At 36.1% G+C, this 15,538-nt stretch overlaps 1 protein-coding gene across 1 annotated transcript; it reads left to right on the top strand.

Moving 5' to 3' along the window:
* The first annotated feature begins 8,005 nt into the window (after positions 1 to 8,005).
* On the top strand, positions 8,006 to 11,734 carry LOC310722424 (uncharacterized protein). The gene is made up of 7 exons (XM_083534850.1): positions 8,006 to 8,129; positions 8,270 to 8,372; positions 8,465 to 8,545; positions 8,640 to 8,696; positions 10,481 to 10,517; positions 10,619 to 10,758; positions 10,858 to 11,734. The coding sequence occupies exons 1-7, from the start codon at positions 8,100 to 8,102 to the stop codon at positions 10,881 to 10,883; spliced, it is 474 nt and encodes a 157-aa protein (XP_083390976.1). The 5' UTR covers positions 8,006 to 8,099; the 3' UTR covers positions 10,884 to 11,734.
* The last annotated feature ends 3,804 nt before the right edge of the window (positions 11,735 to 15,538 follow it).

Here is a 15,538-nt window from a genome sequence, read left to right as displayed (position 1 = left end):
AATAGCACTAATAGGGTTTTACACACACACACACACACACACACACACACACACACACACACACACACACCTTTTTGTACCTCAAGTACAAAAAAATTGCTTTAAAAATAAATATATTTTGAATGTTAATTAATTAATGGAAAGTAAATAAAAGGAATTCAAATCTAAATCAATATTTGATGTGGCCACTGTTCGGCTTTCAAGTTTTACACTTGTACACTTTGTACACTTGCACACTGTCAGGGATTTTGTCCCAATATTTATAAAGGTTTTTCTTCTCTGGAAAATTACAATCAATCTATTCAGTGTATTGGTATTCAGTCATTGTAACCATTAAGTGTACTGTAGAATATTGTTCATCACACACAGCGTGCCAGCTCATCATTCATTTCTCTTTTATTAAGTGTGTTGCTCTAAATATGTTTCTTTATTTTTAATATTGGGTTTGCTCGTAGAGAGTAGTGGTGAGCATTCAGTTCATTACCCAACATTTAGCATCATCGTCTGATGGGGTATACCCCTTGGCTGACTCACACTGATGAAGAAATCTTTTCATCTGATTGCATAATGTGCAGTTGTGTAAAGTGAAACCACAATCCCACTGAAAACTTTCTCTTTTGTAAATGTATGTTTACATTCCCCCCCCCCCCCCCCAAAAGCTGAACACATTTGCCAAATCCTTGTTTAATGGAATCAGAATCAACAGAAACAACAGAAATCATTTTTGCAGTAAAAAGATGTGTGTTTACTAAATTTGGCTGAACCCTAAACCTCTGTGCTGTGACTCAGAGGTCTTCAGAACAATTCACCAGTCTGTGGGTTCTCGCCTGTACAGCTCATCGTCTGCATTAACCGAGTCTACCTTCCCACACAGGTTTACAGAGAACACCCTGGAAACATTCAGGAGCCTGGAGTGATGCTTCACCCACCTTACAGCTACGTTCCCCTGCTCACACATACAGTTACCCAGTGCAGAACTTCAGTCACTATCAGTGCAAACGTTTACATTCCTCTTTTTCCAGTTTATTAGAAAATTTGTATAATAATTTAGAAAAAAAAAAATTCAGATCTGTCTATATTTTGTATTGTCTTTGTTGACACACGTTTTGAGCACTAAAGTTTTTTATATATTTAAATACTATTGAAATGTAAATAATATTATAACGGCATCATAGTTTACATAATTTGTAGGGAAAAAAATGTAAATAAATAGAATTATATGATATTAAAAAAAACATTATTGTACATTGTTTTAGAAAATTGTAAACTAAGAAAAGAATTAGTTTTTGTATTTATTTATTTTTTGTATTTATATAGTTTGTTTTTTTCATTCAGATGTTTATTTTTTTATTATTATTTTTTGCTTATTTTTATACTAATGTGATTTTTGTCCCAAGGTCTTTCTATGCACTTATATTTAAAAGAATTCTCTAGTCATGTCCATGATTTAACTTTGTTTTTTCTTTTGAAAAGTCATGTCAACACTTGCATCAAAGACGTGTTAGATGTTGGCTCATTGCTGTAAGCTCTGCGCTCTGACTCACCTATCTTTAGAAAAAATAATATCTTTTTCATGTTTCTACACGTTCAATGCATCAGAATTATTATTCTCATTTAGTTTCACCTATTAACCCCACGCAGACTTTTACAGGGAAATAAACAATATTTTTAAGCCGGGCATGACACTATTAATGAACAGGAAAACAGGAAGGTTTAAATGCCTACAAATTATAGCATTATCTTTAGTTAACAGTGTAAAGAGTAGTTTCTCTACTGACACGCACACTGTGGGATGTGGGAAAACACAGAGTCTTCTATGGTTTTAAATTTAATTCTATTCATGTTTATTTGTATTGAGCTTTTAACAATGAACATGGTCTCAGAGCAGCTTTACACAGATAATATGGTGATTAAAAGTAAAGCTGTTCTTTATAAGTGTAAGTTTGTCCCTGATGAACAAGTCGGTGGAGACTGTGGTGAAGGAAAAACTCCCTGAGATGCAGAAGGAAGAAACCTTGAGAGGAACCAGACTCAAGAGGGAACCTCATCCTCATCTGGGTTCCACCGAATGTCCATTTATTACAGATAAACGATGTTGAGGTGCAGTGATGGAGATCAGAGCAAACTGTAGTCCTGAGTCAGTGTAGCAGACTGTTGATATTAACTACAGTCCAAATCCATTCCTTAATGCTCCTGTTCTTACTCCGGAATTTCATGGATCTCCAGAGTGTTTTTGTGAAACATCACCAGCTGCACAGAGTCGCCTCCAATCAAAGAGAACGTCATCCAGAGGCAGACCAGGATGAAGCGACCAAATCCGTGGAGTGAAGAGGAGAGGAGAGGAGAGGAGAGGAGAAAGAGAAGAGAAGAGGAGAGGAGAGGAGAGAAGAGAAGAGAAGAGGAGAGGAGAGGAGAGGAGAGGAGAAAGAAAAGAGAAGAGAAGAGGAGAGGAGAGGAGAGAAGAGAAGAGGAGAGGAGAGGAGAGGAGAGGAGAGGAGAGGAGAGGAGAAAGAGAAAGGGGCAGGAACAGTGGTCACTGGTATCTGAGGAGCATGTTTAACTTGACAGAGAGAGAGAGAGAGAGAGAGAGAGAGAGAGAGAGAGAGAGAGAGAGAGAGAGAGAGAAAGAGAAGAGGGGTGACAGGAAGAGAAGGATATGGATTATTAAGGCTCCTTATTGTTGTATGAGTTCTGAGTTTTAAGTTCTGAGTTTTAAGACACATGCAGGTTCCTTTTATATCTATTTGAACAACATGGTAAAAAGCAGTTATAAACACTATTATAAACACTATTATTAACACTATTATTAACACTATTATTAACGGCATTCTGGGTAATGTTAGCCGAAATAAAAATAGATCAACATTCCAGGGAAAAAAATATATAAATTGCTGTTAAAGTTTAAAAAAGTAAAGTGCTCATTAAAAATAGCTTCTTAGTGAGGTTTTTATTTTAACTGAATAATCCAACACACACACACACACACACACACACACACACACACACACACACACACACACACACACCCACAGTGTGTGGGTAAAAGGTTTTGTATATATCCTTACAGATGTTGTCATATTAACATATGAAAAGTGAAACATGCGACATCAAGCAGGAAACATAAATAATCACTGTTTACACAAAAGGAGGCAGAGCCGTGAGTCAGAGTTCATGTATACAGAATTCTGGAGTGGTACCAGGGAATCCCTGGTGTGTAAGTGGGTGTGTGTCTGTGTGTGTGTGTGTGTGTGTGTGTGTGTGTGTGTGTGTGTGTGTGTGTGTGTGTGTGATTTACATATAGCAGCTAAACAAGTTCTAATTATAACATCGAGAGAATCCTGTAGTTCAGTGATCAAATCAGTCGGACCAGGAATCAGGAATCCATCTTGGGAATTCAAACCCAATAATGAACTAAAATATGCAGATAAAATAACTAGTAATAAACAGTAACAGTTTACAATAAAAGGACATAAAATAAACATGTAGTAACAAGTAAATTAAATGTTACTTTATTATGAACTAATGATGAGTTGATAATAATCAAGAACTAACCTTTACTACACCATGAGTCACGAGATCATGTGTGAACACCAGCTGTGTGAATGTTTGCAAATGAATGTATTAATGAACAGGTTAATATAAATATCAATTGCTCTGAGAAAGAATATGATTTAAAAGGGCACTATTTAAAATACATTAAACACCATTGGATAGTGCTGAATAACAAACACCGTTTTTTCACCTGATTATTTATACCTTTCTCATCAAATCTACACACTATGAGAGGTTACAGAGAGCAGAAGCTCAAGCCATTGCTCCAGGAGCTCAAGGCATTGCTCCAGGAGCTCAAGGCATTGCTCCAGGAGCTCAAGGCATTGCTCCAGGAGCTCAAGCCATTGCTCCAGGAGCTCAAGGCATTGCTCCAGGAGCTCAAGGCATTGTTCCAGGAGCTCAAGCCATTGCTCCAGGAGCTCAAGGCATTGCTCCAGGAGCTCAAGGCATTGCTCCAGGAGCTCAAGGCAATGTTCCAGGAGCTCAAGCCATTGCTCCAGGAGCTCAAGCCATTGCTCCAGGAGCTCAAGGCATTGTTCCAGGAGCTCAAGGCAATGTTCCAGGAGCTCAAGCCATTGCTCCAGGAGCTCAAGGCATTGCTCCAGGAGCTCAAGGCATTGCTCCAGGAGCTCAAGGCATTGCTCCAGGAGCTCAAGGCATTGCTCCACTGTCATCATGAGTGACGTAACACACTAACGTGTATTCATAAAGCAGATGTTACTTTCCAAACTACAAACAGGTTTATCCTCCAGATTATGGTTTTCTCCTGCTTTACTGTGGCTTTTCTGGACTGGTTTATTGTGTCAGTACTGATCGAGTCTTTATATTATAATAATCAGTTTATATGGAAGCACAGCAACTCTGCTCTTTACCTTCTGTTATTATAATTATAATTATTATTATTATTATTATTATTATTATTATTATTATTATTATTATTATTATTATTATTTACGCCACTAAATGATAAGTGATGAAGATCAGCTGTGCAGTACATCTGTAATTAATAAAATATTTAGAATGATGTCTCTCTCTCTCTCCCTCTTCTCTCTCTCTCTCTCTCTCTCTCTCTCTCTCTCTCTCTCTCTCTCTCTCTCTCTCTCTCTCTCTCTCTCTCCCTCTTCTCTCTCTCTCTCTCTCTCTCTCTCTCTCTCTCTCTCTCTCTCTCTCGAGTTAAACATGCTCCTGAGGTCACCATCTATTTGCATTATGATGTAATGATTTGATTTTTATTTAAAGCGTCAAACAACTTTTTAAACATCAATTAATTAATTTACCATAGATATCAGTGTTCTTATCTCAACTATACATGTTACTCCAGTACTTCTATGATTATTTAAATATTAATAACAGAAATAACGATACTGTTTTGTTTGTGGAGGTGTTTCCTACCTACACATGTCTGTGATTTGAATGTTGAAGAATGTTTTTCCTCCTGGTACCTGAACACATGAGGGTTCTGCTGTACAGCCAACCAGTGAATAAATCCTTTAATGTATCGACTAAACTATACATGTTGATTCCAGCAAACTTTCATGTTGGATTTTTCTTCTAAAAGGAGCACCAGCCTGCTCTTAAACCAGCCAGACTAACTCTTATCATTCAGAAGCAGAAGATTCTTCATGTGCAAGAGAAAGTTCACTCTCTGACAGATGACAGGAATTCTCTTCGCTCTACACTGCAGGATCGTACAGTTGTGTTTCTTTTATTTTAGAGTTTGTGTGTTTATTTATTTTAATGAAGCTAATTTTGCAGAATATGTTTAAGAAATCTGGATTTTCTGTGTGTATTTACTCCTGATTATTACATCACTACCTTACATGTGATTAAAAGGATTGAATGTCTTGTAGTTTTATGTTCTCAGTACATTGTATTTGTTCTCCGCCACAGCACTCAGTCTGAGGGGTCTGAGGAGTTCTTCTTCTTCTTCTTCACTATCACTATGTCACTGATTGCTGACTCATCAGATTCTGAACCTACAGTAAAAAAAAGAAGAAAAAGAATAAAAAGCTAAAGAACAAGAAGAAAACTAAGAAACAGAGGACTGAGTTTCAGGGTATGTTTATCCAAATTAAAATGTGTAGTTTAAAAAAAAAAAAAAAAAACTCATTCCAATTATTATTATTAATATAATTTAGTTCCACTTACAGATAAATTTGTTGTTGTTTTTCTACAAAACTCTAAAACTATACAGTTAATAATTAATAATTAATAATAATTAATTAATATTTAATAATTAATAAGAAAAAATATTTTTTTAATAAAAAATAATTAATAATAATTAATAATTAAATAATTATTTAATTATTAAATTCAATAAATTAAATAATTGATTGAATTGGCACAAAATAAATTGATTAAATAAAATCAATTGAATAGTTTACATTTCACCCCATAATATAATAATACAGGGTCAGGGTCCAAGGTTTATTGATGCACATGGGCAGCTTGATCTTCATTTGACGTCTTTGGATGCAGGAGCATGAACTTTTCCCTTCACTTGAACTTGGAGACGCAAACCTGTTCCAGCATGATGATGCCCCTGTGCACAAAGAAGCTCCATGAAGATCTGCTTTCCATGGGTTAGATTTGGTTGAAGATCTCGTTCTATAGAGCTCCAACCCTAATAACCATAATGAATGTGAACTCCAGACCTCCTCACCTGCATCAGTACCTGGCTTCACACACACTGAATGAATCTTCACAAACACACCCCAAAATCTAGTGGAACTTCATCCCAGATGAGTGGATCTTATTATAAAAGCAGATGGGAACTAAAAGTGAATTGAAATATGAGCCATAATAAAGAGTATGACGTCTGAGCTGTAATCCGATCAGACGCACTTGACCTTGGTAACTGGGGCATGACTGCGTAAAAGGGTGTGTTTTTGGTCACATTCTGAAAGTGTGCATAATAATTAACCAATCAGATATGCGTTGCTACAACAGGTGAGAGCAACAGACCGCAGCCTGGCAAGTTCACTTCATGCCATAATGTTGATCTATCAGTGATGATCATTCCTCTAAACCAGAAGAGCGAGCAGACTGTTTCACGTACATGGAGAGCGCAGTCCAGGTTTCTATTAATACACTCGTTTGCATTAAGCCTTATCAGTTCCATGGTAACAGCTTACTTCACGTCTTCACGTTCCATTAACACGTGCGATCGTTATACTGTGAGGACATAATGAAACGTTATGGAACATTGCAGGGAACGTTATGGAAGGAGTCACTGATTTTTACAGAACATTAAGTGTAACTATAAATGGATAAGAAGTACAACATTCTTTAACAGATCAAAATGTTGTATAAATGTTGTTTTTACTGTAACAGCAGCGCACGCAGGGGACTAAACTTTCAGCTTCGTGTCTTAGTGTTTTAATGAAATGCTCAGAAAGTTCGTACGGGGAAGATCACGCTGCAGTCGTGTCACTGGATGAAGGATTAAGCTTTCAGTACATCAGATCAGTGAGTCGACTCTTTACCTGAATAACAATAACATTTCTCTACACTGCAGTGAAAACAAATGATTTACATCAGAAATAATTACAGTAAGAACCCCTGCTTTTATAAAATTCCTACTGGAGCACCAAAATATATAGCGTTCAAGTCAGCAGAACATATAAATATATAGATCCTTTATAAATATTCATGTTAAATCGTTTTATAAAAAAATGATAAAACAGGAAATATTCTAAAAAAAAAAATAAAATAAATAAATATATATAAAAAATTATATATTTTTTTAGAATATATCCTGTTTTATAATTTTTTTATAAAACGAATTAACATAAATATTGTTTGTATTTTTTTTAATTGCAGTTTAGTTTATGTATATATATATATAAATACAAAAAATAAACTGCAATTAAAAATAGAGAGTAGCAGAAAAAGTTTTGTAAAAATATACAAAAGTGCATATATATTCATTTATAAATAAAAGAAAAGGAAAAAAAAAACTTAATAAAGTGAATTTGTAGCCAGAGGGCTGTAAATAAACTGTGGCAAAATTTTATAGAAATAAAAATATATAAATGTTGTTGGACACAATTAGTGTAAAATCCAAAAAGAGAAAGAAATGCAAAGAAAAGTAAGTGCACCCTCACCTCATGCAGGACATTAAACTGCACTATAAGGAGCAAAGAATTTACACAAAAGTTCATTTCCAGAACTTTTCCAGTTCAGTACCAAAAAAAGATCAAAAGACACACACACACACACACACACACACACACACACACACACACACAGTTGGAAGAGTGTATAGAAACTGCAGCATATTGAGGGGTCGAGTGAGAGATTCAATTACACACTGAACTGGTTTTGTTTCAGATGATTGCATTCACGTATACTATGTGTGTGTGTGTGTGTGTGTGTGTGTGTGTGTGTGTGTGTGTGTGTGTGTGTGTGTGTGTGTGTGTGTGTGGGAGGGGGAGGGGTTAAGGGTGTGTGTGTTTAAACTCCACCTTCTCTGAGTCACCCAGGTGTACAGGTATTAGTACGAGGAACTGCGACTTGAGGATACGCACTTTAAGTTCAGTACCAGAATGAACAACTGCCAAAAAATGACCCCCTGGGTAAATGCTGGAATCTTTTTCCTCTCACTGATTCCTACATTTATTGGTTTATTTCTTACTGAAGTTCTTTTTTAATGTGTGTGTGTGTGTGTGTGTGTGTGTGTGTGTGTGTGTGTGTGTGTGTGTGTGTGTGTGTGTAGATGCCACTCCTACTGATTTCATTGCTGAACCTGCGTGTGATGTCGTGTCCAGACAACATGTTCATAGTCCCGGGATCAATCTGCTGTGATTTCTGTCCTGAAGGTGAGTTTACACAAGTCTCCTCACATGAGTGTAAAAACTGAGGGAGTAAAAAACTTCTGCGAGGCTTAAACGAGTTGTTCACTGATTCTCAGGAAGGTTCGTGGCTGTCAACTGCACAAAGCAAAAGGAAAATGAGTACAAAGGAGTAACGTGTGAGGTGTGCAGCAAGTGTGGTGAGCTTCCGTTTCATTCCACTAAACCTTCTTCTTCTCCATGTTGTGCAGAAGATCATGCTTTATTTCTTCTCCGTTTCTTCTCCGCATGTAGCCGAAGGAATGCAGGTGGTTTCCCCGTGTACCCACTTCTCCAACACTGTGTGCCGAGGTAAGACCACCATCCTGCTTCTCGACATTTCCTTTCATTATGGTCTGTCATGCAGAGATTGTAGGACCAAGAGCTGCTGAATGCATCATGTTAGTGTTCGATGTGGTGATGGAGGATCCTGTCCTGAAGATCTGCTACGCTTATCTTTTTATCTGCCCTGAGGCTCTTGGGCGTTAAGAGCAACATCTCACCGTACAAATAAAAACAAATTTGCATAAAACAACCTGCACTGAAATCATGGTTCTTCTGGAGAATTTTCCAGGAAGTCACTTGAGCTCCCGAGAGCCTCAGGGCAGATGAAAAGATAAGCGCAGCAGATCTTCAGAACAGGATCCTCCCATCACCGCATCTGTAGCAGGAGGTGAACTCTGTTGTTTTTATTCCTCTGCTGATGAAAAATGGTCTGTTTTTCTGCAAGTTTTGAGCTCTTCTATATGTTTACGTTTTGCAAATGGAGTCTTGGGCTTTGTGTGTTTTGAGTTTGTTTAGCAATTTAGGATTTGTGCGCTGATTTCGAGGACGGATTTGATTTGCTAATACTTGAAACGGCGCGTTCACCTGCCGTCTTGCGTAACACTTCATCAGCGATAATAAAAACTTTGCAGGAGTTGTGTAAAGTGTAAAGGCGACAGAAAGTCACAGAAAGTTCTGTTTAGATTTATGGTGAAGTCCTGCACAGTAAAGTCAGAGATCAAGTCTGAACTCGTGGTTTATGCCGACATTAAAGCCGGTGGGTTTTTTTTTTGTGTTTATTGGAGTTTTCAAGCATAAAGAACATCACGGTGCAACAAAATCATTAAAATATTGTTTTTGTATGACCATGTAACCTGGGAGATGGTGGTGTTTTGGCTCTGTTATGCCGCTTAATGACGTCTTCAGATGCACATTATCATCAGCAGTCGTGTGGAAACAGCTCGATCATGAACAAACATGCTAAATCAGACGTCAGGTGGAAACCTGATCCCTTCACTTTAACATAATAACACAGCAGGTGTAGCTTTATTCCTTATTTAACAAGTTCTATTACACAGTTCAGTTAAAACATACAATTAGGACGTTTTGGAGACAAGGTGAGGGAGGTGAGATCGAGATGGTTTGGACATGTGCAGAGGAGGGACATGGGGTATATCAGTAGGAGAATGCTGAGGATGGAGACACCAGGAAGAAGGAAAAGAGGAAGACCAAGGAGGAGGTTTATGGATGTGGTGAGGGAAGACATGCAGGTAGTTGGTGTGTAAGAGGCAGATGAAGAGGACAGGGGGGTATGGAGACGGATGATCTGCTGTGGAGACCCCTAATGGGAGAAGCCGAAAAAAGAAGAAGAAGAATTTCAACAAACACTTCCTGACTTCTTCAGAAGGCATTTACAGGAATGTTTGCTCTACAGCATTCTAACGTTACAAAGGTGTAGAAAAGAGTATGGAATTATATTTGTGTTAAGAAACATGGTCCACTGTGGGGTTCAGTCTTCTCACTTTCAGATCGTTGTTCTTCATTTTGGTTAAAAACGAGCTCAGAGAGAAAACTGTCTCACAAGTCCATGCAGCTGTTTCTATAAACTGCAGGTGTTTTGAACAGTTTATTGCTCAAATTCAATGCGACTGGTTACTTAACTGTTGGTAACAGTTGGTAACTTATCATAGTTTTGGTCACATGATACGGTTTAACCAATCAGGCTGAGTTTTACTGATCACGCAGTTACAAGTTGTAAAAGTGACAATTGCAAAGAAGCATTTTATTCGAACAAACCCATATTTAATGACTGATTTTTTTTTTTCTTCCAGAAATCGAGATATCCATCGTCATCACCACCATGGAAACGTAAGACCTCCTCACCACGTCTTGTTAAGAGCAATAACAAACCTAAACATTCTGTAAAACATGCACTCTGTGTTATATAAGGTGTTATTACTGATCTTCAGGGCCACACCCTTCCTCCCGGGTGAGATGATAATAACCTACAAGGCCCTGTACATCACCGTCCCCGTGGTGTTGTTCTTGATCATCGGTGCCGTGGTGTACAGGTGGTACATGAGACGAAACATTCCACACGACCCTGCAGGTAAAGATTTTTTGTCACATTTTTTGTTTATGTAAAACTTTTGCGAATAATTGACTCGAATTTAACGTTTGTTTTGTGTGTTTTTTTTTTTTTTTTCAGAAGAACCTTTCAAAATAATGATCTGAAGATGAAAAGTTTGAAAGAAACTTATATTATGTGGTTTATTCTTCTTAGGTTTTTTTCAGTTGGTAAACAATAACCAACAAGACAAACACAATTTTTCACTTTTACCCCAAACCTCCTAAAAGTGTGAATTTGGTTACAATATTTGGTTTCTAGCTGATAAAAGTACAAAAAAATTAGTTTTTCAGATTTATATGTAGAAGTTCTTTTAAACTAAAAGAATTCATGCTGGTTCTTCTTTATTGGCTGTGTATCTGGGGTTGAAGTGATGTTGTGAAAGTTTCTGTTGACTTGTTTCTCGTTTGAGTTCACTAGCGGAGTGCAGTAACCCATAATTTTTTTCACCACAGCTTTATTTTCATGGGTTTATTTCCAATCGAATCGGTTCAGTCATTTTGAACTACTTTATTCAAACAAAAGGACGGATTATTTTGATACCATGTGTCATATTTAGTTTTTACATATTTGTTTTGTAAGGTTTTATAAGGTTTTATGCCTTTTGTTTAAGTATTATTTTGAATGTGAATTATTTGCAAAGTGAAGCAAATATGAGTAGTATTTTTCACAGAAAGAGAAATCTGAAATGTCCATTTTAACTTTTTCTCTTTTGGGTAAAAAGAAAAAAAAAAACCCCAGAGTTCACACCTACTTTAAATAAATACATTAAGAGCTAAATAATATGAAATATGAACGTGGGGATATGTGCTCATTTAGGCATCAGATGCACCATCTGTATTTTTATTTAATTTTTTTTATTTAATGCACTTATTACCGCAAAAGATTTTTGTAATGTGAAAAGATTAATTTTTTTTCACATTTTTTATTCTAATAAAAACATTTGTACAAAGCAAAATTATTTATTATTATTTATTTATTATAACTATATATATATATATATATATATATATATATATATATATATGTGTGTGTGTGTGTGTGTGTGTGTGTGTGTGTGTGTGTGTGTGTGTGTGTGTGTGTGTGTGTGTGTGTGTGTGTTTTTACTCTTTCTGACCACTACATGGAGCCACAGCTGATATTTTACTATTAGTAATTTTTCTAAATCTTGTGAAAGATCTTGTCCTGAACTGTAAGTGAAGAACATAGTAGTTCAGTACAAACACTACTGTTACTAACACACACGTCGGGTTCTCCACATAACAAAAAAAAAAGCAACACCAAAAAAAAATCAGCTGTTATTTTAAAAAGTCAATTAATCAAAATAGAAATTACTTTTAAAGAATCGTAATTCAAACTTTTTAAAGTAAAAAATTAATTTCAAAGAATATTAAAGAGTAATATTTTAAAGAATAATAAAGTCTCATAAAAAACTATACATTTACAGCATTTGACAATTTATGCAGAGCGACTTATAATTATCTGATTTATACACCAAACAGTTGGGATTTAAGGGCCTCCCCTAGGGGCCCAGCAGTGGTAGCTTGGTGTTAAGGGGATTTAAACTCATGACCTTTCTGATCAGAAGACCAACATCTTAACCACTGAACTGGCAGTTTCCTAGTCAGAGATAAAGAAGTCTTTCAACTTTCAATCAAATGTATTAAAGAGAATTACCTTTAGATGAGTAAATCCTCAGACTGAAATTGTGAACTGCACAGGGCATATTACAGTCATTATTTCATATTTTATACATTATTTCATGCATGTATTCGATTCCCAAAAAGGTATGCAGAACAGAAGCAGTGTTTTATTTGAGGCAACATCTCAACATTCATGATTTCACAGTGGAGTGTAAATGTATTCCCCCTGGACACCACTGAGGGAGAAACAGATCAGATTTAATCAGATTAATCACTGTTTCTTATGTAATCATCAGTAGTGTACTAATACAAGGAGTGAGGAGTGATTCAGGACACTGCTGCACCCTACAGAGTGCACACACACACACACACACACACACACACACACACACACACACACACACACACACACACACACACACACACACACACACACACACACACACACTGTGGCTGGTGCTTGGCATTCAGTGCCAGCAAGTGCAAGGGATTCATTCCAACTCAGTGTGTGTGTGTGTGTGTGTGTGTGTGTGTGTGTGTGTGTGTGTGTGTGTGTGTGTGTGTGTGTGTGTGTGTGTGTGTGTGTGTGTGTGAGAGAGAGTCTTTTGTAAACCACCTTAACTTGGATTTGAATAGATCATTTGAATGCAGCTTCTGTCTCATCTGACTGCCACGGGTGATGTCTTTAAACACAAATCTACACACACACACACACACACACACACACACACACACACACACACACACACACACACACACACACACACACACAGTTTGACCTTATACAAATGATTTATTTATTTAATTATTCTAGTCTGTGTCTAGTCAGAATTGAATCATTTGTGTGTGTGTGTGTGTGTGTGTGTGTGTGTGTGTGTGTGTGTGTGTGTGTGTGTGTGTGTGTCTTAGGAAACCCAAAGAACTCTGATTCAGTGATTTAGGCTCTAAGAGAAAGAATGTTCTTTAGTGTCCTTTATTTAAATTGTCTGGATTCATGGAAGCTGCTGTAAAACTTGTATCCACACACACACACACACACACACACACACACACACACACACACACACACACACACACACACACACACAGATTTAACAATAACTTGAATAATAATAATAATAGAAATAAAATATATAATATAAAATATAAAATATATATAATACATAAAATAAATTAATACATTAATTATTATGCAACAATGAAGTAAATGCACAAAGTAATTCACTGCAGGTATTTATTCAGAATAATGTATAAAATTAAATAATAATATAATAACAAATATTACAAAATTATAAAAAAATCTATTGAAATATTTTTTATTCCAAATTAAATTAATAAAATTTTATTAAAGGTCCTTTTCTGTCAAATAAAAATAATAAAGCAAAAACAGAATGGAGGAAAATGCTGCAAAATATTTATATATCCATTAAATAAAATAAAAAAATCCTGACTATTAGTCACTTTAGATCTTTTTTTCAGCATCTGGATTCTTCATGGCCTCTGTAAGAGCGTGAGGCAGTGTAGATAAAAACACCTCCGAACATCACCAAAGCTTTCATGGTTATTAGATTCAGTGTTTATAGTTTAATAGGATAAACTCATTAACACATGCATGGAAATTATATCATTGGGAATAAGAAACACACACACACACACACACACACACACACACACACACACACACACACACACACACCTGGTAACTTGGCTGGTGAAGCACAACGCCCAAGGTCGCTTGATGTCGCGTAATCAGGTTCTACCACTTATGGGTTGTGTCTCATTACATCTCTCACTGACTTCCTCTGCAACCTTTAGAAAGTAAATAGAAATATAATGTAAATAATATATTTTTTTAATTATATATTTATATTTGTTTTTATTCTTTTTTTCTAATTCATATGCAAATTAGTATGAAATTAATATATATATATATACATTTATATATGTGTTTTTTTGTTTGTTTTTAAAAAAATTTTTTTTACATTTTCCAAAAGAATACTGTACCAGATTTTTAGATTTTCAGATTTTTTACTGTACCCTATTATTATTATTATTATTATTATTATTATTATTATTATTATTATTATTATTATTTCCCTAATGTTTTATGAAGTTATTTCGGAGCCATTTAAGATTCCTAGGGTACTTAATGTATACCCTATATACTATTCTATATGGTTATTGAAGAACTATTTAAAGTAAGCATGAGAAGCACTGGATCAGTACCGTACTGTAAGTACTTATGGTACTGTGATCTAACGCCTCTCGTGCTTAGTTGTCTGGGATTCCTAGGGGACTTAAAGCACTATATAGTGCTGTTTATGTCTAATTAGAAGCTTGAGTTCCTTAAGGTACTTAGAGTATAGGAACTTCTAGTTCACAGATGTTTGGGTACTTAAACTCAGGTTTTGAGAAATTACTAATATTTACACTATTTAGTTCTCTATATGTGCAGCAGGAGACAATTCAAGACATTTTCATGACTCTATACTCTATGTAGAACTTAGAGGGCTATTCGAAACCAATTTAGAGTATTTAAGGGTACTTAAAATATAGAAACTCAATTTTAGACCCTACATAGGGCATTATAAAGCGAGTAAGGAATCATTTTGGATTTATAGGATACTACTGATGCAGGAAACATTATTTTATATATATTATATTATTTCAGTGCCCTAAACAGCTATTACAGAACAATTAAAGGTACTTAAAGTACGTATAATGCCTATCTAGTGCACTTTTTATCCAGTCAAGTGTTGTTTAGATGTCTTGTAGGAAATTGTACTTTACACTTCAAATAGTGCTCTATATACCTTCATTAGGATACGTTCATGCCCAATACGGTGATTTTAGGTCAGGTAAAGATCGATTTAAGTTTCTGAGGGTTATCAATCTAGTGCTCTTCATGTCTTTATGTCTAGTCGAGGGGTTTTTGGGATTTCGAGGTACTTGAAGTATAGAGATTCATTCATTTATTTTCTCCCGCTTATCCGTAATTCGGGTCGCAGGGGCAGCAGTCTAAGCAGGCCCCCGCCTTCGACTGCTCCCAATCCTCACAGCACCGTCCCTTATGGTCCCTCCTGCAGGTGGTGAGCCCACGGGAAGGCGGCCCCACGTCA

Source organism: Silurus aristotelis, assembly GCF_946808225.1.
Source record: "Silurus aristotelis genome assembly, chromosome: 29".
Classification (NCBI taxonomy): Eukaryota; Metazoa; Chordata; class Actinopteri; order Siluriformes; family Siluridae; genus Silurus; species Silurus aristotelis.
Note: the sequence above shows the minus strand (reverse complement) of the source record. Positions and strands in the feature narration are given on the sequence as shown.

What these genes read in the sequence shown, in the direction of transcription:
- LOC310722424 (XM_083534850.1), top strand. Translation starts at nt 8,100, where the DNA reads ATGAACAACTGCCAAAAAATGACCCCCTGG. An exon ending in TGAGGTGTGCAGCAAGTGTG is followed by an intron (nt 8,546 to 8,639) that starts GTGAGCTTCCGT and finishes CTCCGCATGTAG; the next exon opens with CCGAAGGAATGCAGGTGGTT. An exon ending in CATTCCACACGACCCTGCAG is followed by an intron (nt 10,759 to 10,857) that starts GTAAAGATTTTT and finishes TTTTTTTTTCAG; the next exon opens with AAGAACCTTTCAAAATAATG.